At 43.2% G+C, this 25,846-nt stretch overlaps 2 protein-coding genes across 8 annotated transcripts in view; one reads left to right on the plus strand and one right to left on the minus strand.

Moving 5' to 3' along the window:
* The first annotated feature begins 34 nt into the window (after nucleotides 1-34).
* ALDH6A1 (aldehyde dehydrogenase 6 family member A1) lies at nucleotides 35-25,263 on the plus strand. The gene is made up of 12 exons (XM_032287881.1): nucleotides 35-181; nucleotides 12,377-12,433; nucleotides 15,028-15,102; nucleotides 15,277-15,438; nucleotides 15,667-15,745; nucleotides 16,136-16,438; nucleotides 17,026-17,147; nucleotides 18,396-18,585; nucleotides 19,090-19,271; nucleotides 20,603-20,782; nucleotides 21,025-21,123; nucleotides 24,867-25,263. Exons 1-12 carry the CDS (start codon nucleotides 134-136, stop codon nucleotides 24,969-24,971), a joined length of 1,602 nt encoding a protein of 533 aa, XP_032143772.1. The 5' UTR covers nucleotides 35-133; the 3' UTR covers nucleotides 24,972-25,263.
* Nucleotides 19,618-25,846, minus strand: part of BBOF1 (basal body orientation factor 1) — a 49,037-nt gene continuing 42,808 nt past the window's right edge. For all 7 annotated transcript variants that reach the window (XM_032287884.1, XM_032287886.1, XM_032287885.1 and 4 more), the window contains one exon: nucleotides 19,618-21,257. In XM_032287884.1, coding sequence (XP_032143775.1) covers nucleotides 21,246-21,257 — 12 coding nt within the window. In that variant the 3' untranslated portion in view covers nucleotides 19,618-21,245. The remainder of the gene's footprint in view (nucleotides 21,258-25,846) is intronic.

Genomic DNA, 25,846 nt, shown 5'->3' on the forward strand with positions numbered 1-25,846 from the left:
TCGCGTGACTGGCTGGAAAAAATAGTCCTCCCCACCAATGAGGAAGCCCGGCAGGATGGAGGGCGAGGCCTGGCAGCTATAGTGCTTCTGGGCAGTAAAGGCGCGGGGTGCGCAGCTAGGGCGGCCGAGAGCCATGGCGGCGGTGGTGGCGGCGGCGGCAGTGCGAGCCCGGATCCTGCAGGCGAGTGAGGGTGGCGCCAAGGGACCAAGAAGCCGGGACTTGAATCTTTTCCGTCCACTCCCTGAACCATCCTCGGGCGGGACCACCTTCTTGGCCCAGCCCCTTTTTGGCCGGACCTCGTGTTCCTGCGGCCCTGTCCCATGCTCAGCTCTCACTTCATACCCTCCCTTGTCCCGGATCCCACCCTGAGCTGTTACTCTTGGCCTTCCACCCTTTTACTCCTGAGCCTCCTCTTTTCTGGCTCTCGCCCACTCTCCTCCAGCCCTGCCCGGTCCCTGCTGTCACTTTCTTGCCCTCCCCTCTCCATCCGCCCACCGTCTTTTCCTTTCATCTCTGCACCGGCCTTCTCTCTCTCCCCCGGGAACTACTCTTTTTGGTTACTCTGTCCCCTGCCGTGAGCGTCCAACGTTGCCATTGCTCCCTTCCCCCACCCTACTTCACTTTCCGTGATCCGAGGTAAGGGGGAGAGGGGACGCCAGGGGAGAGGGTCAGTGTATGAACTTTGAATCTCCTTCTAGAAGTGTACTCCGGGTATTCACCAAAGGCAGCCATTTGCCAAGCTATTTTCCCCAAGTGTGGCTCTTTGTATTTTCCGTAGACTGGGTTGTGCCCTTTCTTGCCAAAACTTTCAGCTAAACCTTCTCTCAGCTAAGTTACAGTTTACATAGATAGGGCACATCTACATAGGGTAGATAAGGGCACCTAGTTAACGCTACCAGTGTGTTCCATGTACTTTCAAGGTACTAAACATCTTTAAAACAGGTGATAGAAAGTGGGAGCCAAGTAAGACAAGAAGTCAAAGTTCCCACCCCAAAATCAGCTCTTCTAGTGCCACACACCCTCATCATCTCTGCCCTTGGGGGATTGATTCCTCTCTGAAGCCAGCCAAAGGAGAAATGACAAAGCTACAGGAGTTGCATGCCTGAGACCTGTAATCTCCAACTCTGTTTATATAGTCTAGCAAGGATTTAGAGTACAAGGCAAGATTTACTGCAGGCAAGAAAGAAATCTGCAAGAAACAACATTGTCCTTCTTATTCATTACATCCAGTCTGAGAATTTCCCCTATATTGCTGGGCTTTTCGGTAATATTAGTATTCACCAGGTTTCAGTGAGTTCTACTACAGAAACTTGGGCATTTTTAAGATTCTTGGCAGAGTCAGCAAAGGTTCATGTTTAAATATGCTATTTAATGGGGACGGTACGAAAGATGAGTTTGAAGAGTTTGCCAGATGGTCTGGCCTCACTCATATTTCTTGCTTTGATCCTCATTCTGTTCTAGTATCTTTTTTTGGTAGCAGGAAAACAAAGTTTCCACCCTATATTTTTCTTACCAACTTCTTGAAATCTTTTACTAAAATTGGCTTTTTTCCTTTGCCTCTTCTTCCCCTCCCATCACAATGAGTCATTGAGAACCTTAAAAAAAAAGTATTTTGTCCTTTTCCATCAAGGAGAAGAATCTCTTTCCATGTACTTTATTTCGGAAACAGACACTATATTTGGAGAAACTTCTGAAGTGACTTGGAAAAGAACAGATAAAGTAATCCTCAGCCAACTAGGAGTTGTTGTAATGTGAAAATTTGATTAAAAGTGTGATAAAAAGTAGCCTAGAGGCCAGGCACTGTGGCTCATGCCTGTAATCCCAGTACTTTAGGAGGCCAAGGTGGATGGATCACCTGAAGTCAGGAGTTCAAGACAAGCCTGACCAACATGTTAAAACCCTGTCTCTACTAAAAATACAAAAATTTGCAGGGTGTGGTGGCAGGCATCTGTAATCCCAGCTACTTGGGAGGTTGAGGCAGAAGAATCACTTGAACCCAGGAGGCACAGGTTGCAGTGAGCTAAGATCATGCCATTGCACTCCAGCCTGGGTGACAGAGCAAGACTTCATCTTAAAAAAAAAAAAAAAAATAGCCTAGATTCTGGCAGCCATGAATATTAGAGGACTATTAAATGGGATTTATAAAGAAAGGAGTTCAAGTTTTCAGTTATTTTAAGTATTCAGCTTGTTTTTCTCTGCTTTGGAGAGTAGGAAAACTTAACCTAAAACTTCTCTCTTCTTCTTTGTGATATCATTCCCATTCAAAGACAAAGGAGTGTTTGAGACAGGGTCTCGTTCTGTCACCCAGGCTGGAGTGCAGTGGTGCAATCACAATTCACTGCAGCCTCTACCTCCCATGCTGAAGTGATTTTCCCACCTCAGCCTTCCAAGTAGCTGCAAAAACAGGTTGTGCCCCCATGCTGGCTAATTTTTGCATTTTTTGTAGAGACAGGGTTTTGCCATGTTGCCCAGGCTGGTCTTGAACTCCTAAACTCAAGTGATCCTCCCACCTCAGTGTCCCAAAGTGTTGAAACTACAGGCACGAACCAATGCACCGGGCAAAGAAAATTAGTCTTAAAGAGATGTAATGACTTGCACTTTTGGTGATATGGTTACAGAACTAGTAAGTGATGGGGCGGGGAATTCAGAAGTTAAATCTTGCCATCTCTTTCTATGTTAGTCACTGACACAGGCTTTTAGGAAAATGCTCACTGAAAGCTCCTTTATTGTACTACAATAAGTACCTGGGATACTGTGGGGACTAGGGAAAGAGCCAAGTGTTGCAGGTCTAGCAGAGCATGAACCAGGAGGGGAGGGAATTCCTGGTAAAGGATATAGCAAGTAGGAAATAAACATCTAGGGAGCAGAAGTTCGGGGTGACTGGAGACAGGATAGTTTCTTCAGCAACAATGCTAATGGGTGTTTCTTAGGAATTGAGGAAAAGACAGGAGATCAACCTGTCAAAAAACTGTGTAAGGCCAAATGTGGTGGCTCATGCCTGTAATCCCAGTACATTGGGAGGCCGAGGCAGGCAGATTATGAGGTCAGGAGTTCAAGACCAGCCTGGCCAACATGGTGAAACCCTATCTCTACTAAAAATGCAAAAATTAGCCAGGCGTGGTGGCCAGCAGCTGTAATCCCAGCTCCTTGGGAGGCAGAAAAATGGCTTCAACCTGGGAGGTGGAGGTTGAACTTAGCTGAGATCATGCCATTGCACTCCAATCTGGGGGACAAGAGTGAGACTTTGTTTCAAAAAAAAAAAAAAAAAAAACTGTATGCATATGTTTTATTATACCAGATGTAGTACTTTTTACGTCCTCTTAACAGCAGTGAAAAAATAAAATTTAAGTGGCCTAGAATGCTCAAGTTGGTTGATCCGTGCATTGTCTGCCCTATAATGAGAAAGTACTGAAAGAATATCAAATAATTGTTTGGTAAGTACTCGTTCTTTCATTCTGTAAAATATTACTATCAAGTACTTACTCTATTCCAGGAATCGTGCTAGGGGCTGGGGACACAACAGTCTAGTGATTTAAAAGGAAAGAAAATAATTAAACAAGCTGTTATTTCATAGTGTGAGATGAGGAATAAAGGAATTTGGGTGCTTTATGAACTTCACAATCAGGTGCTTACCATAGACCTGAAGTTGAAACTTCCTAGAGAAAGTGATGATGGCTGAGTGGGGACCTAAAGGAATAGGAGTGAGCCAGGCAAGAGAGAGCAGCCTGTGCAAGAGCAAAGAAAGCAAAATGCATGTGAAATGGCAGAGGATAGAGAGCAGGGAGGAAAGTAGCCAGCTATGTAATTAGAGAACAAAGATACTATGTAGCGTTTTCTAAGCAACATCAAGGGTAATGATTAGTCTTTTTCCCAAGGGCAATGGAAAGCCAATGAAGAATTTTAAGCAAGGGAATAATCTGACCAGATTTATATTTTAGAAAGACCCTCTGACTATGGGATGGAAACTAGATTCCAAAAGTTTAAGAGTAGGGTGGGTGCAATGGCTCAAGTCTGTAATCCCAACACTTTGGGTGGCCCAGGCAGGAGGATCACTTGAGCCTAAGAGTTCAAAACTGGCCCTGGCAAGATAGGGAGTCCCCATCTCTACAAAAAAAAATAATTTTTTTTTTTTTTTTAATTAGCCGGGCATGGTGGCATGTGCCTCTCTAATCCTAGGAATTTGGGAGACTGAGGCAGGAGGATCACTTGAGCCTGGGAGTGTGGTCCCGTGCACCTGTGGTCCCAGGTACTTGGGATAATAAGGCAGGAGGATCACCTAAGCCCCAGAGATTGAGGCTACACTGAGCCACAGCCTGGGTGACAGAGTGAGACTGTCTCACAGAAGAAAAAAAGAGAGAAAGAAAGAGGGGCGGGGAGGAAAGGAGGGAGGGAGAGAGGTATTAGGAAGCTATTACTGAAGGTCAAGGGTATCATCTGAAGAGGAGAATTCTGGTCAAGTGAGAGACACTGTTGGTAGAGACCAGGATAATGGCAGGAGGGCTAGAGGAAAGTGATGTGTTTCAAACAATTCTAGGACAGATTGCCAGGAGTTTTTTGATTCTCTGCAGAGAGTGGAAAAAATTGGAAGAGTACTTGGGTTTCTCCTTGGGCAATTTGGTAAAGAGTAGCCCCATTTACCGAGAGGTGAGCTATAGGAGGCATAGCAAATTGGTGCAAGGAAGATACAGAGTTTAGCTTTTGCTTTTTTTGTTTTTTAGACAGAGTCTTACTCTGTCACCCAGGCTGGAGTGCAGTGGCACAATCACAGCTTACTGTAGCCTCGCTCTCCTGGGCTTAGGTGATCCTCCTGCCTTATTGTCCCAAGTACCTGGGACCACAGGTGCACACAACCACACCTAGCTAATTTTTTTTTTTTTTTTAGACATACTTTCACTCTTGTTGCCCAGGCTTGAGTGCAATGGCATGATCTCGACTCACTGCAACCTCTGCCTCCCAGGTTCAAGAGATTCTCCTGCCTCAGCCTCCCGAGTAGCTGGGACAACAGGCGTGTGCCACCATGCCAGGCTAATTTTTTATATTTTTAGCAGAGATGAGGTTTCACCATGTTAGTCAGGCTGGTCTCAAACTCCTGACCTCAGGTGATCCACCCACCTCGGCCTCCCAAAAGTGCTGGGATTACAGGTGAGCCACCATGCCTGGCCCATGCCTAGCTAATTTTTAAAATTATCTGTAGAGGCCAGGTGATGTGGCTCACGCTTGTAATCCCCACACTTTGGGAGGCTGAGATGGGTGGATCACTTGAAGTCAGGAGTTCGACACCAGTCTGGCCAACATGGCACAACTCCATCTCTACTAAAAATACAAAAAATTAGCCAGGTATGGTGGTACATGCCTGTAATCACAGCTATTCGGAAAGCTTAGGCAGCAGAATCACCTGAACCCGGAAGGTAGAGGTTGCAGTAAGCTGAGATTGCACCATTGCACTCCAGCCTGAGCGACAGAGCAGGATCTTTCAGTGTAGCCCAGGCAGGTCTTAAACTCCTGGACTCAAGTGATCTTCCCACCTCGGCCTCCCAAATTATAGGATTATAGGAATGAGGTACTGTGCCCAGCCACCTCTTTTAACATGTGCCTAAGTAACATCCAAATAGAGATGTGGTAAAGATAATTACGTGGGTATCATCTGAAGGGGAAAATTCTGGCCAAGGACTCAAGAGTTCTGCATCATCAGGATCTAGATAGTTAAGCCATGAGAATTGATAAAATCACCCAAGGAGCATATACAGAATGAGAAGAAAAGAAGGCCGAGGACCAAGCCTTGAGAAACTTAAAGAGTTAGTGGCTACCTGGTACAATGGCTCACAACTGTAATCCCAACACTTTGAGAGGCCAAGACAAATCACTTGAGGTCAAGAGTTCAAGACCAACCTGGCCAACATGGTGAAACCCTGTCTTTACTAAAAATACAAAAATTTGGCCAGGTGCAAGGGCTCATACCTGTAATCCCAACACTTTAGGAGGCCAAGGCAGGCAGATGGCTTGAGGTCAGGAGTTTGAAACCAGCCTGGCTAACATGGTGAAACCCTGTCTCTACTAAAAATACAAAAAGTTAGCTAGCATGGTGGCGCATGCCTGTAATCCCAGCTCCTCAGGAGGCTAAGGCAGGAGAATCTCTTGAACCCTGGAGGTGGAGGTTGCAGTGAGCTGAGATCGTGCCACTGCACTCCAGCCTGGGTGACAGAGCGAGACTGTCTCAAAAAAAAAAAAAAAAGAAAAAAAATTAGCTGGGCAGGGCATGGTGGTGTAAGCCTGTAATCCCAGCTACTCGGGAATCTGAGGCACGAGAATCACTTGAAACTAGGAGGCGGAGATTGCAATGAGCCCAGATCATCCGACTGCACTCCAGCCTGGGTGACAGAGTAAAAAAAAAGGCGGGGGGGAGAATTAATGGCCAAATAGAGGAGAAGTCAACAAAAGAGGCACCAGGGCATCACAGAAGGCAGATGAAAAGGGGGTTCAGGAAGAGGACATGGTTAACCATATCACCTCTGCTGAGCAGTCAAGTACAAGGAACACTAGGAAAGGTCCATAGGATATAGGAGATCACTGGTGTTCACTCATGAAGGTTGGAGTACAGTGAAGAGTTGTGAGAGATGAGGAAATAAAATTAGTGGAGAACACTTTCAAGAAGTTTGGCTTTTAAGAAGACAGTGGTTAAGAGATGGGGATTTGGGCTTGGGAAAGAAGCAGGATTTTTTTTTTTAGTATAATATGCTAATAAAGGGCCTCTTGGATGTAGAGAGGTTTGCAGTATAGTAAAGAAGGATAATTACTAGAAGTTTCTGAGCCTTTGGGATGGAAGACTTGCTTTAGAGCACTGGTGCAGTGGTTAGCTTTTGACAGAATAACAGCTGGGCGCAGTGGCTCATGCCAGTAATTTCAGCACTTTGGGAGGCCATGACAGGAAGAATTGCTTGACTCCAAGAGTGTGAGACTAGCCTGAGCAAAACAGCACACTCTGTCTCTACAAAAATAAAAGGAAATGACCGGGTGGGGTGGCTCATGCCTGTAATCCCAGCACTTTGGGAGGCTAAGGCAGGTGGATCACCTGAGGTCAGGAATTTGAGACTAGCCTGACCAACAAAGCGAAACCCCGTCTCTACTAAAAATACAAAAATTAGCTGAGCATGGTGGCAGGCACCTGTAATCCCAGCTACTTGGGAGGCTGAGGCAGGGAGAATTGCTTGAACCGGTGAGGCAGAGGTTGCAGTGAACCGAGATTGTGCTATTGCACTCCAGCTTGAGTGACAGAGCAAGACTCTGACTCAAAAATAATAATAATAATAATAAATAATAAAAGCAAACTAGCTGGGTGTGGTGGTGCGTGCCTGTAGTCACAGCTACTTGGGAGGCTGAGGCAGGAAGATGGTTGAGCCCAGGAGGTGGAGGGTATGATCATGCCACTGTATTCCAGCCTAGGAGACAGTACAAGACCCTGTCTCAAAAAAAAAAAAGCATATTCTTCTTCATATTCCTCTTCATCCAGTCCACACATACTGATCATGCACCACTGTCTCAGTCACTTTTCCTGCATGGAGCCTGCTGGGTACCTTCTCCATTCGGTAGAGTTCTACTAGGAAGTTGTAGGTTTGCTGCTAGGAAGTCGAGACGTTCTCATCTGATGGTTTCTGTGTGCTCTGAAGTAAGAAAAACAAAGTCAGCTCCTGAAAGGGCAAGAGGAAGTAGTAGAGTTGGGAGTTTTAAGATAAAGCTGGGCCAGGCGCAGTGGCTCACACCTGTAATCCCAGCACTTTGGGGGTCAAAGGTGGGCAGATCACCTGAGGTTGGGAGTTTGAGACCAGCCTGACCAACATGGAGAAACCCTGTCTCTACTTAAAAAAAAAAAAATTAGATGAGCATGCTGGTGCATGCCTGTAATCCCAGCTACTTGGGAGGCTGAGGCAGGAGACTCACTTGAACCCGGGAGACGGAAGTTGCACCATTGCATTCTAGCCTGGGCAACAAGAGAGAAACGTCATCTCAAAAATAATAATAATAATAATAATAAGCATTTATTTATTATTTATAGAGATGGGGTCTTATGTTGCCCAAGCTGGTCTTGAACTGGGCTCAAGAGATCCTCCTGCCTCAGTTTCCTGAGTAGTTGGGACTACAGGCACAAGCTACCATGTGATTATTTACAATGACATAACAATAATATTTAATGAGTACCAACTTTGTGCTAACTACTTTTCCATAACTGGACAGTCCTGATCAATTATAATTCTTAACTCTGTAAAGCAGGTGAACAAGTTGGATACAGTGTCTACCCTCCTGAAACTGACCATCTTTCTTGGTAACAGATAAGTTACCTAGGTACTATGGTTTGGATATGGTTGGTTTGTCTCCACCAAAACTAATGTTGAAATTTAATCTCCAGTGTGGTGGTGTTGGGACCTAATGGGAGGTGTTTGGGTCATGGAGGTGGATCCCTCATGAATGGCTTGATGCTGTACTGAATGAATTCCTGCTCTTTTGAGACTGGATTAGTTCCCATGGGAATGGATTAGTTCCTGTGAAAGTGGGCTATAAAGCCAGGATACCCCTCCTGTGTTGCTTCTTCACACAGGACTGCTTCCCCTTTGATCTTCTCTGTTATGACACAGGACAGAAGCCAGGGCCATTCCCTTGAACTTCCCAGCCTGCAGAATCATGAACTAAATAAACTACTTTTCCTTATAAATTATCCAGTCTTGGGTATTTTGTTATGGCAACACAAAATGGAATGAGACACCAAACATTTACAACACAGAGAGATAAGCCTGAAAGGGGAAGTATTAGCTGCAATGGGAGGACAAAAAAACTCTTTTTTAAAAAAATTTTTTTTAATTTTTATTTTTTTATAGAGATGGGGTTTCACCATGTTGGTCAGGTTGGTCTTGAACGCCTGACCTCATGATCCTCCCGCCTCGGCCTCCCAAAGTGCTGGGATTACAGGTATGAGCCACCGCGCCCGGCCAAAAAACCCTCTTAACCTAGTTTGGGGTAGGAAGCAGACAGCAGTGGGTTTCTATTTTATTCAGCAGATATTTACTGAACACCTACTACCTACCAGGTACTATGTTGGTATTGGGAACATGGCTGTAAAGAAGACATGATGGGCTCTGAGAGAGTGTCAGTGGTTTGAAATGGCTTTGGTAGGGAATAGGAGAGCAAGCAAATGAGGTATTTGGAAGGATTGTCTGCTGGACCAAAGGACCACCACCTTTTCCCCTGGGCAGTGCTGCAGGCACCAGCCCTAAACTATGTGGTTAGCCAAGTCCCTTTTCGGGCAAGATAAAAGATAATTAGATTGCAGCTTTCCTTTATGTCCCAGTCCTGGGTATTTTAGTTTGCTCATTTAAATCATTGATTTAAGTATGTCTTAAATCAACTTTGATAACATATAGGCTGCGGCAGTGGCTTGCACCTGTAATCCCAGGACTTTGGGAGGCCGAGGCAGGTGGATCGCCTGAGGTCAGGAGTCGAGACCAGCCAGGTTAAGGTGATGAAACCTTGTCTCTACTAAAAATTTAAAAATAATTAGCTGGGCATGGTGGCAGCTGTCTGTAATCTCAGCTACTCAGGAGGCTAAGGCAGGACAATCGCTTGAACCCTGGAGGTGAAGGTTGCAATGAGCCAAGATCATGCCAGTGTACTTCAGCTTAGGCTACAAGAGCAAAACTCCATCTCAAAAAAAAAAATAAATAAAAAATAAAAAGCCAGGCATGGTGGCTTACACCTGTAATCCCAGCACTTTGGGAAGCCAAGGTGGGCAGATCATGAGGTAAGGAGTTTGAGACCAGCCTGGACAAAACAGTGAAACCCCATCTCTACTAAAAATAATTAGCTGGGCATGGTAGTGGGTGCCTGTAATCCCAGGTACTCGAGAGGCTGAGACAGGAGAATGGCTTGAACCTGGGAGGCAGAGGCTGCAGTGAGCCCAGATGGTGCCACTGCATTCCAGCCTGGGTGACAGAGCTAGACTTGGTCTCAAAAAAAAAGAAAAAAAAAGTAGACGGGCGTGGTGGCGGACACCTATAATCTGAGCTACTTGGCAGGCTGAGGCAGGAGAATCACTTGAACACAGGAGGCAGAGGTTGCAGTGAGCTGAGACCATGATACTGCACTCCAGTCTCGGCGAAACTCCATCTCAAAAAAAAAAAAAAAAAAAAAAAAAAAAATCAACTTTGATAACATATATGTAGAATTTTTTTTTTTTTTGCGACAGAATTTCACTCTTGTTGCCCAGGCTGAAATGCGATGGTGAGATACCGGCTCACTGCAACCTCCTCCTGCCAGATTCAAGTGATTCTCCCACCTCAGACTCCTGAGTAGCTGGGATTATAGGCATGCATCACCACACCGGGCTAATTTTGTATTTTTAGTAGAGATGGGGTTTCTCCATGTTAGTTAGGCTGGTCTCGAACTCCTGATATCAGGTGATCCGCCCGCCTCAGCCTCCCAAAATGCTGGGATTACAGGCATGAGCCACCACACCCAGGCTATACAGACATTTTTTTAGGGAGTTGCAATTTGAGAGTTATCTTGTTGAAACTGATCCTCCCTCCCTATTTACTGATTTTACTCCATCAAATATTATCTATCCAACACATTTTTTCCTATAACATACTTATAGCATTTCAATAAGTATGTATAGCATTTTCCTATAACATAGCATTTCAATAAAGCTTATTTCAGCTTTGCTAAAATAAAAGACATAAAACAATCTGTACATAAAAAATGCAATTTGATAAGTTTTAACATTTGTATACACCTGTGAAAACATCATCACAGTCAACATAATGAACATGTGTCCATCACCCCAAGAAGTTTCCCTCTTCATCCCCAGGTAACTACTGTTCTGTTTTCTGATGTTACAGACTTTTGTTTGCATTCTCTGGTATTACATAAATAGAATCATATAGTATGTACTCTTATTATCTAACTTCTGTCTCTTGCCATAATTACTATGATTATTTGTATTGCATGTATCAGTAGTTCAATCCTTTTTTTGCTGAGTAGTATTCCAGTGTATAAATATACCATATTCGTTTCCTTATTCATCCATCCCATGGTGGACATTGGGTTGCTTCCAAGTTTTGGGCTACTACAAATTTTAAAGGTCTTATGAACATTCATTTTTCATGTATCTGTATGGACATATTTTAATTGCATTTGGTTATATGCCATTTGATTTATACTTACATTGATTACATACTCTTATTTATAGTATATTTATATTTACCTTGATTTTATTGTTTGTTTTTAATTTTTTTTTATTTTTATTTATTTTTTTAAGACGGGGTTTCACCATGTTGGTCAGGCTGGTCTTGAACTCCTGACCTCAGGTGATCCGCCCACCTTGGCCTCCAAAGTGCTTGGATTACAGGTGTGAGCCACCACGCCCAGCCTAAATTTTTTTTGAGACAGGGTCTCTCTCTGTCTCCCTGGCTGGAGTGCAGTGGCACAATCAAGGCTTACTGCAGCCTCAACCTCCTGGGCTGAAGCAATCAGCCTACCTAGTAGCTGGGACCACAGGCATGCGCCACCACTGCCTGGCTAATTTTTGTATTTTTTGTGGACAAGGTCTTCCCATGTTGCCCAGGCTGGTCTTGAACACCTAGACTTAAGTGATCCACCCGTCTCAGTTTCCCAAAGTGCTGAGATTACAGGCGTGAGTCACCATGCCCAGCACATTGATTTTATATAATCTTAAATTCAGTACCTATTGTGTTAGATACCATGCTAAGTATTTTCTTATTGTTAGAATTATGGTATATTTGCCAGGCCCAAGTTAGGAAAATACAATGACAAAAAGATTTTTTTTGATCAGTACTATCCTGGGAATATAGGACATGATTATTTTGGTTTATTGTTTGTTCATAGTTTGCTGTGTGTCATAGATTCATCTTTTCTCTTTTTTTTTTTTTTTTGAGACGAAGTCTCACTGTGTCACCAGACTGGAGTACAGTGGCATGATCTTGGCTCATTACAACTTCTGCCTCCCGAGTTCAAGTGATTCTCTTGCCTCAGCCTCCCAAGCAGCTGAGACTACAGGCTCGTGCTGCCACACCCAGCTAATTTTTTGTATTTTTAGTAGAGATGGGGTTTTACCATGTTAGCCAGGATGGTCTCCATCTCTTGACCTCATGATCTGCCTGCCTTGGCCTCTCAAAGTGCTGGGATTACAGGCATGAGCTACCGCGCCCAGCCCCATCTTTTCTCTTTATATGGCCTTTGAGAGTAAACATCAAGTCCTTTTCCATACCCCCACAGTAGCTAGTATGATATTCAGCATATAGCAGCTATTTGCTAAATTTTAAATAACTTTCTGCTCTCATTTACCAAAATAATCATTCTTTTGCCTTACAGGTTTCTTCCAAAGTGAAATCCCCCTGGTATTCAGCATCTCCCTTCTCTTCTTCAGTGGTGAGTTTATTTGGCATAAAAGTTGACTTCTGAGAAGGAAAATTGACTGTAAAATTCAGTATAGTTTTTGGGTATCTCTATTCATCTTCTTTATGTAATTGTCATGAGAGTGTATGTGAAACTTTCTATCTTGGTTTTCTTTTCTAATATTAGATCTATATAGTAAGCATTGTCAATATTGCAAGACAGTCTTTATAATTTTAATGGCTATAATAATATTCTATCAAATAGTTATAGCCTGAATTAATAGTTTCCCTGTATAAGCTTTAGATTGCTTCAGTTTTCCATATTATAAAACAAACATTTATTTATATAGTTTTTTCTTCCTTCTGGATTATTTCCCTCCTGAAATAGGATTACTGTGTCAAAAGATATAAACATTTTCATGGCTCCTGGAGATTACACTGACCCTGCCAGATAGTTGTCTTCTTCTTAACAACCTTTGAAGTGGTTTTTACAGATCATTTGTCTGTCAATCACTTCAAGTACCTAAAATCTAATAAATAAGAACTATTGCTCAAAATTCTTTCCATATAGAAGTATGCACACACTGTACCACAGTAGATCTTCACAATTTTTTTGTTCACAGACTGCTTTAAAAATTTGGTGAAAGAGGCTGGGCACAGTAGCTGACACCTGTAATCCCAGCACTTTGGGAGGCTGAGGCGGTTGGATTGCCTGAGCTCAGGAGTTCAAGACCAGCCTAGGCGACATGGTGAAACCCCATCTCTACAAAAAATTAGCTAGGTGTGGTGGTGCACACCTATGGTCCCAGCTCCTTGTGGGAGGGTGAGGTGAGAGGACTGCTTGAGCCTGGGAGGCAGAGGTTACAGTAAGCCAAGATTGTACCACTGTACTCCAACCTGGGTGACAAAGTGAGACCACATCTAAAAAAGAAAAAAAAATTAGTGAAAGTGAGCTATATCTCAGAAAAAAATACATAGAAACATTAAAAAAATTTTTTTTTTCTTTTTGAGATGGAGTCTTGCTCTATTGCCCAGGCTGGAGTGCAGTGGCATGATCTCAGCTGACTGCAATCTCTGCCTGCCAGGTTCAAGCAATTCTCCTGCCTCAGCCTCCCGAGTAGCTGGGATTATAGGCGCACACCACCAAACCCAGCTAATTTTTGTATTTTTGTATTTTTTTTTTTTTTTTGAGACGGAGTTTCGCTCTTGTTATCCAGGCTGGAGTGCAATGGCGCGATCTCGGCTCACCGCAACCTCCGCCTCCTGGGTTCAGGCAATTCTCCTGCCTCAGCCTCCTGAGTAGCTGGGATTACAGGCACGCACCACCATGCCCAGCTAATTTTTTGTAGCTTTAGTAGAGACGAGGTTTCACCATGTTGACCAGGACGGTCTCGATCTCTTGACCTTGTGATCCACCCGCCTCGGCCTCCCAAAGTGCTGGGATTACAGGCTTGAGCCACCGCGCCCGGCCTTAATTTTTGTATTTTTAATACAGACAGGGTTTCACCATGTTGGCCAGACTGGTCTTGAACACCTGACCTCAGGTGATCCACCTGCCTCGGCCTCCCAAAGTACTGGGATTACAGGTGTGAGCAATTGCACCTGGCCAAAAATCTTTTGATCATAAAGGTAATATATGCTCACAGTAATGTAACAGTCAGCTGGGCCAAAAAGTCATAATAGCTAATCTTTGTTAACAGAGTTGCTACTTTTTCAGTATAAGCTTCACAATGTCATGTTTCCAGTCATGAAGTTCCAGTGTATGAATAGCAGGAGTTTCCCATTCTGAGAGAGATCACAGTATCAAGAGGCTCTGCCATATCTTAATATATACTATACACTGGACATGATGACTCACGATGTAATCCCGGCATTTTGAGAGAGCTGGATAGATCACTTGAGCCCAGGAGTTTGAGACCAGCTGGGCAACATGGCCAAGCCCTGTCTCTACCAAAAATACACAAAATTAGCTGGGCATGGTAGCATGTGCCTATAGTCCCAGCTGCTCAGGAGGCTGAAGTAGGAGAATTGCCTAAGCCCTGGGGGTTGAGGCTGCAATGAGTCATGATCATGCCACTGTACTCCAACCTGGATGACAGGGTGAGACCGTATCTCAAAAAATAAAAATAAACAAGGGCCAGGTGCAGAGGCTTACGCCTGTAATCCTAGCACTTTGGGAAGCCGAGGTGGGTGCATCACCTGAGGTCAGGAGTTTGAGACCCGCCTGGCCAATATGGTGAAACCCCATCTCTACTAAAAATACAAAAACTAGCCGGGTGTTGTGGCGGGCACCTGTAATCCCAACTACTTGAGAGGCTGAGGCAGGAGAATCGCTTGAACCCGGGAAGCAGAGGTTGCAGTGAGCTGCAATCATGCCATTGCACTCCAGCCTGGGTGACAAGAGCAAAACTGTATCTCCAAAAAAATAAGTAAACACAGACACACACCCACACACGCACACACACAATAGACAAAGATATTATGTGTCTCTGTGTCCCTTTCCTAGTGGGAACATTTCTAAAGACTAGAAGATTCCATTATCAACCTGTTTTTTTTCCTTTTGGTGAAAGGGAGAGGGAAAAATAAAGCTATTAACTAATACAAAGTTTCATTTTTTTTTTTTTTCAGCCAACTGTAAAGCTCTTCATTGATGGGAAATTTGTTGAATCCAAAAGTGACAAATGGATCGATATCCACAACCCAGTAAGCGAAGCTGCTTTAGGACTTCAACTTAATGAGCCTAGAATTATAGGGAAATGATAGGCAAGTAGGAACCTGGGTGTCTGTTATAAAGCACATAGTGCCACTTCTGTGAATAGATGTGCAGTGAAGAAAGTGAGTCGGGGCAAAGGATCATGTGCTTATTTTTCTCATCAGGCCACCAATGAGGTAATTGGTCGGGTCCCTCAGGCCACCAAGGCAGAAATGGATGCAGCCATTGTTTCCTGCAAACGTGCTTTTCCTGCATGGGCAGACACTTCAATATTAAGCCGTCAGCAGGTCTTGCTCCGCTATCAACAACTTATTAAAGAAAACTTGGTATGAAATCTGAATGGTATGCTTTTCCAAACTGTTGCCTAGGGCATGTTTGCTACTCTCACAGAGACTTTTTCAGCGACCCTCCCTTACTCTGCAGTAGGCAGAGACGTTGATCATGTCTCTCCCCCTTGTACTGCATCTCTTCCAGTCTTATTCTTCCTTGGCTATCTGAGAATTTAAAAGAGGAACATTCTTTCATTAATTTCTATTTATGTGTTTTCTCAATAGAAAGAAATTGCCAAGTTAATCACATTGGAACAAGGGAAGACCCTAGCTGATGCTGAAGGAGATGTATTTCGAGGCCTTCGTAAGCTGGGAGCCCCTTATGGGACTTTTGGGAAGGAGCAAAGGAAGATGGGAGGCAAAGATCCCAGAATGGGAGGTTGCTTCTTCCTTTATATAAATTTTGCCATCCCATGATATCTTTTTTAATACTAGTGAAAAATGGCAGTACTCAGTATCCCTAAGACTGAATTACTTTACTCAAATGATCTTCCAGTCGGTATATATGTATTGCTGTATTTTCCCATTCAGAGAATCTCATTTTGCACAAACCCTTAACTTGGAAGGTCCAGTCAGTGTACCCTGCGTCCCTTCATTGGCCTGAGCCACTCTCTGTCCTCAGGGCTGAAGAGAACATGACAAAGCTAACTAGTACACAGTGTGGAGAGCTGATGGCCTGACTTCTGTGTTCCAGAGGTGGTTGAGCATGCCTGTAGTGTGACATCCCTCATGATGGGAGAGACCATGCCATCCATCACCAAAGACATGGACCTTTATTCCTACCGTCTGCCTCTGGGAGTGTGTGCAGGCATTGCTCCATTCAATTTTCCCGCCATGATCCCCCTTTGGATGTTTCCCATGGCGATGGTGTGTGGAAATACCTTCCTAATGAAACCATCCGAGCGAGTCCCTGGAGCAACTATGCTTCTTGCTAAGTTGCTCCAGGATTCTGGTGCCCCTGATGGAACATTAAATATCATCCATGGACAACATGAAGGTAATTGCCCTTCTACATATGGCTATGTAATCTGACTACCAAAAAATTAAGGTGTTGAGTGATGATTGGATGTTTTAGCATAAGGAACCTACTTGTAAGGAGAAAAGGATTTACTCATTTTTTTTTTTTTTTTTTGAGATGGAGTTTCACTGTTTGAACCCAGGCTGGAGTGCAATGGCGCGATCTCGGCTCACCGCAACCTCCGCCTCCTGGGTTCAGGCAATTCTCCTGCCTCAGCCTCCTGAGGAGCTGGGATTACAGGCATGCACGACCATGCCCAGCTAATTTTTTGTATTTTTAGTAGAGACGGGGTTTCACCATGTTGACCAGGATGGTCTCGATTTCTTGACCTCGTGATCCACCCGCCTCGGCCTCCCAAAGTGCTGGGATTACAGGTGTGCACCACCGTGCCCACCTGGCTAAATAGAATTTAAAATAAAGAAGAAGAGAACTTCACAATGAGAATCCAGTATAGAATCTAACAAACACAGGAGAACTTCAAATCCATAGCAGTGGGGAAAGGGGAAATTTGCCATGTTGAGAATCCATTTGCTCGTTTTCAGTGATCATTTATTTTCTTCTTAAAGCTGTAAATTTTATTTGCGATCATCCGGACATTAAAGCAATCAGCTTTGTGGGATCCAACCAGGCAGGAGAGTATATCTTCGAGAGAGGATCAAGACATGGCAAGAGGGTTCAAGCCAATATGGTGACTTCTTATTCCTTTTTTTCTCCAATATTTGTTCTATATATTAAAATTACCTAAGAATAGACCTTAAGCAGAGCAGCCACTCATCCCACTTCAGTGTCAGTGTTTCTTAATTACCATGTCATCCTGAATGTTTTCTCCTTAATAATGGACTTTTTGAGGAGTTTCATTCTAAGTCATGTTAATCACATTTTTTTTTTTTTTTTTTTTTTTTTAAATAGAGACAGGGTTTCACCATGTTGGCCGGGCTGGTCTCAAACTCCTGACCTCAGGTGATAGGCCTGCCTCGGCCTCCCAAAGTGCTGGGATTACAGGCGTGAGCCACCACGCCCGGCAATCACCTTATTTTTTTTTTTTTTTTGAGACAGAGTCTCACTCTGTCACCCAGGCTAGAGTGCAGTGGTGTGCTCTCAGCTCACTGCAACCTCCTCCTCCCGGGTTCAAACAATTCTCATACCTTAGCCTCCCAAATAGCTGCGATTACAGGTGCCTACCACAACACCAGGCTAAGTTTTGTATTTTTAGTGGAGACAGGGTTTTACCACGTTGGCCAAGCTGGTCTTGAACTCCTACCTCAGGTGATCTGCCTGCCTCTGCCTCCCGAAGTGCTGGGATTACAGGTGTGAGCCAGTGTGTCTGGCCTGTTTCTTGAAATTCTGTATTGAGGTCTACCTTCCGTTTTGCTTTTCAGCTGGTTACGGGCATTATTACTATAATTTTTTTTTGTAGAGTTGGGGTTTCTCCATGTTGACCAGGCTGGTTTTGAGCTTCTGACCTCAGGTGATCCGCCTGCCTGAGCCTCCCAAAGTGCTGGCATTACAGGCGTGACCCACCACCCCCAGCCCTTTTTTTTTTTTTTTTAAACATTGCTCTTCATATAACTGAAAAACCCAGCAGATAATAAATTATTTTCCCTTTTTTTTGAGACAGGGTCTCACTCTGTCACCCAGTCTGGAGTACAGTGGTGAGATCTTGGCTCACTGCAACCTTCGCCTCCCAGGATCAAGTGGTCCCACCTCAGCCTCCCAAGTAGCTGGGACCACAGGCACACGCCATCATGCCTGGCTAAATTTTTTGTAGAGATGGGCTTTCACCATGTTGCCTAGGCTGGTCTTGAACTCTTGACCTCAAGTGATCCTTCCCACCTCAGCTTCCTAAAGTGCTGGGATTATAGGCGTTAGCCACCTCACTTAATTTCTTAGCTTAATTATATTGGCCAAGGAAGACTCATGTGCTTTCTGTATTTAGGGAGCCAAGAACCATGGGGTAGTCATGCCAGATGCCAATAAGGAAAATACCCTGAACCAGCTGGTTGGGGCAGCATTTGGAGCTGCTGGTCAGCGCTGCATGGCTCTTTCAACAGCAGTCCTTGTGGGAGAAGCTAAGAAGTGGCTGCCAGAGCTGGTGGAGCGTGCCAAAAACCTGAGAGTCAATGCAGGTAATCAATCACCTGCCTAGCTTGCTTAGATTTTGCATATGTGGCACTAAACTCTTGGGTTCTAGCACTGGCCTTGGCCAGTGGGAACAATCATGTCTATTCTGGCCATTTCCTGTCTTTATACTGTAGTTGTCATTTGGATTCATCTTAATAGCAGTCTTTTTTTTTTTTTTTTTTTTTTAAGGCAGAGGCATTCTGTCACCCAAGCTGGAGTGCAATGGTGCCATCCTAGCTCATGGCAGCCTCAAGCTCTTGGGCTCAAGTGATCCTCCTGCCTCAGCCTCCTGAGCAGCTTGGACCACAGGTGTGCACCACCACCTGGCTAATTTTTTTATTTTTGTATAGATGAAGTCTCACTTTGTTGCCCAGGCTGGTCTGAACTGCTGGGCTCAGGCAGTCCTCCTCCCTTGGCCTCCTAAAGCTTTGGGATTACAGGCATGAGCCCTGGCAGCAGTCACAATTTATGTTAATGAGGACCTTAAATACTTCTGTGTTGTTTTACAGGAGATCAGCCTGGAGCTGATCTTGGCCCTCTGATCACTCCCCAGGCCAAAGAGAGAGTCTGTAATCTGATTGATAGTGGAACAAAGGAGGGAGCTTCCATCCTTCTTGATGGACGAAAAATTAAAGTGAAAGGCTATGAAAATGGCAACTTCGTTGGACCAACCATCATCTCGAATGTCAAGGTGAACAAGTTTGGTTCCACAAATATGACAGCTGAAGGCACCTTAAAGGCTATACAATCTCATCCCTCTAATTTATTAATGAAAATGCTTAATGACTAAGACCTCATCTCTTGCCAGGATTGATCAGTTATTTTATATGGAATCTGAATGAGTCTCCCCTTCTAACTAACTCCCAACCAAACTCTTTCCACTATACCAGAAGTCTGCAAACTTTCCATAAACGGATAGATATTTTCAGCTTTGCAGGGATATAGTGTCTGTTGCAACTAAAATCTGACATTGTAGTGTGAGATCAGCAATAAACATTGTGTGGCTGTGTTCCAATAAAACTTTATAGACACTGAAGTTTGAATTTCATGTCATTTTATATATGATTAAATATTTTTTCAACCATTTAAAAATGCAGAAACCATTTTTAACTTGGGGGCTGTATAAAAACATTTAGGCCACATTTAGGCCCACAGGCTATAGTTTACCAAATGCTATCTTATCTTATACTGGTTTGTTAGTTTTCTCTTCCCTCTCCCTCTTGCTGCCTAGCTTATGACTACTGCAGTATCTCAACCACTATATCAAACCACCCAATATTTATTGAAAATGAGAAAATAATTGACTTGTCAATTTTTATTTATCAAAACTTTGAAAGTCTCTCAGCTAATATGACTTAAAAATTGAGGTTATGAAGTTTTTTTTGAAATTCATATATAATAGTGAAGCACCAACTGTTGAATTTAAGTGTAGCAGAAATTATGAAATCTCTTGCCACAGAACTATACAGAAAAATCCGTTTATCAGCAACAAACATTAGCTACAGTGATGTTTTGAGTGTTCAGGTGTGACCTGATATCAAAATATAAACATACAGACTTATTTGGGAGGCAGAGGAAGGAGTGAGTAAGAATGGATTATTTATGTTACAGAAAACAGCTTGGGTTTCTATAAAGAGAAAAATTCTTCTGGTATAATATATATTGGTTTTATAAAAAATAAATTTCCATGTAACTTTTTGATAACAATTGGATGAAACAAGTTGTTCGGGTATTAAAAAGGAAGCTAATGATGGGTCATGAACTAAAAATACAGTGCCTTAAAGGAAGTGTGGTTATTGTTGATAGGAATTCCAAGTTGTTTATATGATTGGTAGCTTGGAAGATGGAACACATTTAAGAGAGGACTTTTTTTAAAAAAGTAGGTGATTTGAAATGAAAAGAGATTAATAATATGAAAGTTGTCCATGTAAATGATGTGTAGTAAGTCAAAGTACCAAATAAACATAAAATACTCAGAATCCAAAAAGCTGACTTCTTTTCTCGATGCATCCTTCCTGGCAGCCAAATATGACCTGTTACAAAGAGGAGATTTTTGGTCCAGTTCTTGTGGTTCTGGAGACAGAAACATTGGATGAAGCCATCCAGATTGTAAATAACAACCCATATGGAAATGGAACTGCCATTTTCACCACCAATGGAGCCACTGCTCGGAAATATGCCCACCTGGTGGATGTTGGACAGGTTTGTCAACAGAATTTTTTAGAGATTCTTATATCCATTTTCTGTTTCCTAAGAGGAAACTGTAAATAATGGTGAGTCATTGGTTTAAGATTGCCTCCATGACCTCCCACAGTGCCCTGTTTCCTTCCTCAGGAATGAAAGTTCATGAGGTAGAGGATGGGGAAGAAGGCGGGTATTGGAAACTGGTGCTTCTAAATGAGAGTTCCTTTGTCCTTAGGATACATAGATTTGTTCTCTTTTAGGTGGGAGTGAATGTTCCCATTCCAGTGCCTTTGCCAATGTTCTCATTCACCGGCTCTCGATCATCCTTCAGAGGAGACACCAATTTCTATGGCAAACAGGTAACTTTTGAGTTAAAATTCTTGTCTTTTCCTTTAAGAAATTTTCTTAAAGATATTCAAGAGCAAGGATTCTGCAAGGAAGGGCCTGCCAGCAGCATCTGTGGGGTCATAATCAGTGCTTCTCAGAAGGTTACCTAAAAAAGATTTAAAAGTTAACAAAATTTTGCCAAAGCTGCTTCTTCCTGAATAACTCAAAGTAACAAAGTTTTGAGGAAAGAGCATGGGGAAGTGCCTTTGTATATGCCATTTCCTCAGCTTGTGACCCTCTTCTCCATCTCTCCCCTTTCATCTAACTCCTAATCATCTGTCATGTCTCACTTTAAAAAATGGGCCCCTCCAGAAAACTTCCTCCAACCACCACCACCCCTTCTTCAGTGCTGGGTAGTGTGCCCCAGTGTGTTCCCATTGTACATATTTTTTCTGTAATAGTCATTCACTTACAAAAAAAATTTTATTGAACACCTTCTTTGTAGCAGACATTATTTTAGGCACTATGAATATAGCACTGAAGAGGAAAATTAAGCAGATCTGGAACCAAATTGCCTGCGTTCAAATCCCAGCTCAGCCAGTTATCAGCTGTGTGACTTTGGAGGATACCTTCTTTTATTTATTTTATTTATTTATTTTTCTTTTTGAGACAGAGTCTCACTCTGTTGCCTGGGCTAGGGTGCAGTGGTGTGATCTTAGCTTACTGCAACCTCCGCCTCCTGAGTTCAAGCAATTCTCCTGCCTCAGCCTCCGGAGTAGCTGAGATTACAGGGGCCCACTACCACACCTGGCTAATTTTTGTATTTTTAGTGGTGACAGGGTTTCACCATGTTGGCCAGGCTGGTCTTGAACTCCTGCCCTCAGATGACCCACCTGCCTCGGCCTCCCAAAGTGTTGGGATTACAGGCATGAGCCACTGCACCTGGCCGGGATACCTTCTTTATCCCTTAAATTTATTCACGTATAAAAAGAATAACAGTAGTACCTATATATTTCATAATGTAAGGACTGCTGTGGGTCAGGCACAGTAGCTCCTGCCTATAATCCCAGCACTTTGGGAGGCTGAGGCGGGCAGTTCACCTGAGGTCAGGAGTTTGAGACCAGCCTGACCAACATGGCAAAACCTCCTCTCTACTAAAAATACAACAATTACCCAGGTGTGGTGGCAGGAGCCTGTAATCCCAGCTACTTGGGAGACTGAGGCAGAAGGATCCTTTGGACCCAGGAGACAGAGGTTGCAGTGAGCTGAGATTGCACCACTGCACTCCAACCTGGACAACAAAGCAAGGCTCTGTCTCAAAAAAAAAAAATTATTATTATTATTGCTACATCTGCCAGCAGGTGCGTATGTCCTAAGGCAGGAAGAAACATGGCACATTCCAACAGTGGAAATGGCCTGGAGTACAGTGAGCAAATGAGAAGAAAGGGAAGAAATGAGGTTAAAGAGGCAGGCAGGGGTTGACTCATCTACAGCTCTTTAAGCCATGTAAAGAAGCACTCATCACACTGTAGTTGTTATTTACATATCTGCAGTACCTGGCACAGAGCAGGCTGCCCAAACATTTGTTGAACAAATAGTCTAGGGGAAGTTCTTTGTAGTCCCATAGGAATACAGCCATTTTAACCTTCATTAATAAATTGCATCTTTTTCTATACAAGTCTCCCCTTTTATAGGTTAATAATTTTTTTTTTTCTGTGCCAGCTGCATCCTGCCAGAGGGCAGGGGATGTGGGACTTTTTTATTTTATTTATGTTTGGGTTATTAAAAAATTAACAATGGCATTGCATCATATTATGACAGTGTGGCCAAATAGTTAACACCTCGGTATTTAGAGGCTAATTATCCAGTTAGTATGTTAGTCACAGCTTTTGGTTTTTTGTTTATTTTGAGCTTTTGTTTGTTTGTTTTTCTTTCTTTTTCAGATGGAGTCTTGCTGTCACCCAGGCTGGAGTGCAGTGGTGTGATCTCAGCTCACTGCAACCTCCACCTCCTGGGTTCAAGCAATTCTCTTGTCGATGCCTCCTGAGTAGCTGGGATTACAGGCACGCACCACCACACCTGGCTAATTTTTGTATTTTTAGTAGAGACAAGTTTTTGCCATGTTGGCCAGGCTGGTCTCAAACTCCTGACCATAGGTGATCTGCCCACCTCGGCCTCCCAAAGTGTTGGGATTACAGGTGTGAGCCACCACACCTGGCCTAGTCACAGCTTTTGTAAAAATGACCAATTTGATACTAGTAACAAACATTTCTTTTAAGCAAAACAGAGTACAACTATTGTTTAAAATTGTTCCCTGCCCATCCTCCCATTTATTTATTTAGTTAGTTAGTTATTTTTTGAGACAGTCTTGCTCTGTCGCCCAGGCTGGAGTGCAGTGGAGCAATCTTGGCTCACTTGCAACCTCCCCCTCCCAGGTTCAAGCAATTCTGCCTCAGGCTCCTAAGTAGCTGGGATTACAGGCATCAGCCACCATGCCCACTAATTGTTTTTGTATTTTTAGTACAGGTGGGGTTTCACCATGATGGCCAGGCTAGTCTCAAACTCATGGCCGCAAGGGATCTGCCCACCTCAGCCTCCCAAAGTGCCAGGATTACAGGCATAGGCCACAGCTCCTGACTGCACCCCCCAGTTTAATTATTATAAATTACTCTGGTAATCTGGTAAAACATCATTCTAGCTTGCTAGTAACTGTATAATTGTTAAATCTGTACAAAGTATTCTCTTTTGCTCAAGCCTACTCTTATAAAATAAACTATATCTATATACAGAGAGAGCTGAGTTTTGGGGCTCATATAGGTAATTTAGAAGTGAATTTGTATAATATCAGACATTTTACTTAGATTTGTAAGATACTTTGGGTTTGCCACTTCAATATAGAGCTCATGATCTCTGATAATTATCAGAAATGGGAGCAGTGGCTTTTGCCTGTAATCCCAGCACTTTGGGAGGCTGAGGCAGACAGATTAACAGAGGTCAAGAGTTCAAGACCAGACTGGCCAACCCCATCTCTACTAAAAATACAAAAATAGCTGGGTGTGGTGGCACACACCTGTAATCCCAGCTATTCAGAAGGCTGAGGCAGGAGAACTGCATGAACCTGGGAGGTGGAGGTTGCAGTGGGCCGAGATCACGCCATTGCACTCCAGCCTGCGCAACAGAGTGAGACTCCATCTCAAAAAAATAAAGAAAGAAATGGCCTACTATATTACAGCCGGGGGCACCATGGCTCACACTTGTAATCCCAGCACTTTGGGAGGCTGAGGAGGGCGGATCACTTGAGGCCAAGAGTTCGAGACCAGCCTGGCCAACGTGGTGAAACCCCATCCCCACTAAAAACACATACAAAAAATTAGCCAGGCACGGTAGCATGCACCTGTAATCCCAGTTACTTGGGAGGCTGAGGCAGGAGACTCGTTTGGATCCAGGAGGCAGAGGTTGCAGTGAGCTGAGATCATGCCACTGAACTCCAGCCTAGGTGACAAAGCAAGACTCCGTCTCAAAAAAAAAAAAAAAAAAAAAAAGAAAGAAAGAAATACTAGTTTCAGCATAATAATGATGGCTAAGGTTTGTTTACTATCTGCCAGATATTATGTTAAATGTTTTAGATCAATTACCTTATGAACAATATATTGGATTTGGGTTGCATTACTCAATTAGGAACGTAGCGCTTTATAATACCTCCTTCAAAAGCTAATTAAAAGAAGAATCATGAAACCCCAGAAATATATGCTAACCTTTTTTCTGTTTTTCTTAGGGCATCCAATTCTACACTCAGTTAAAGACCATTACTTCTCAATGGAAAGAAGAAGATGCTACACTTTCCTCACCTGCTGTTGTCATGCCTACCATGGGCCGTTAGAAACAAGTTTAAGACTCAGTCCATCCTGAGTAATCTCCCTTTATTTTTGACCAGATTTATTTTTCAGCTTTGCTCAGATCAGATCTATGGGACTGGAATACTAACTAAAATCTTCCTCAGGACTATTAGCCCCTGCAAAGTTTCTATAGGGAGCTGCCTAGTGTAATCTGAAACCAGATTTTTCACTTACTCTTCATACTTCTATTTTTGAGATAACTGTTGTAACCATGAAATCCTTATCTGAAATGAGTGCTTAAACCTGATTTCTAAAAATTATCCCCTTTTCTGATGACTCGAAGGGGAGAAAAGTCAGTGTATGCAAAGAAAATGTTCTGGCCAAGCACAGTGACTCATGCCTGTAATCCCAGCATTTTGGGAGGCCAAGGTGGGCAGATTGCTTGAGCCCAGGAGTTCAAGACCAGCCTGGGCAACATGGTGAAGCCCCGTCTCTATTTAAATAATTGAAAAAGTTAAAAAAAAAAAAAAATTGAAAAGATGATGTTCCAGTAATTGCAAGAACTCTTAAATGGGGAAACAGGATAAAAATAACTCACTACTTTTGGTTGATCGTTAAACACAGCCCTACATAAATGCCACTGGGAGAGACCTCCTACAAAGTTTTCTTACACCCCTCTTTTATCCCACAATATAGAAGATATAATCCATTTTTATGTATCCCAAATTTATGGCAACAGCTTCTTTCTTTTCTGCTCAATGACACTTTGTTTCCCAGTATGTAATTCATGACCATTATTTAATTCTGTCATTGTCACTGCTCCTGCTTCTTAAGATCATTTCTCAAGGATACCTCAGTAAGGAATGGATAAATCAACTTTTTGTTACATGTGCTAAGTATTAAGTTTCAGGGTTCTCTT

The sequence above is a fragment of the Sapajus apella genome, unplaced genomic scaffold, assembly GCF_009761245.1.
Source record: "Sapajus apella isolate SASKATOON/1434 unplaced genomic scaffold, GSC_monkey_1.0 scaffold20, whole genome shotgun sequence".
Taxonomy (NCBI): Eukaryota; Metazoa; Chordata; class Mammalia; order Primates; family Cebidae; genus Sapajus; species Sapajus apella.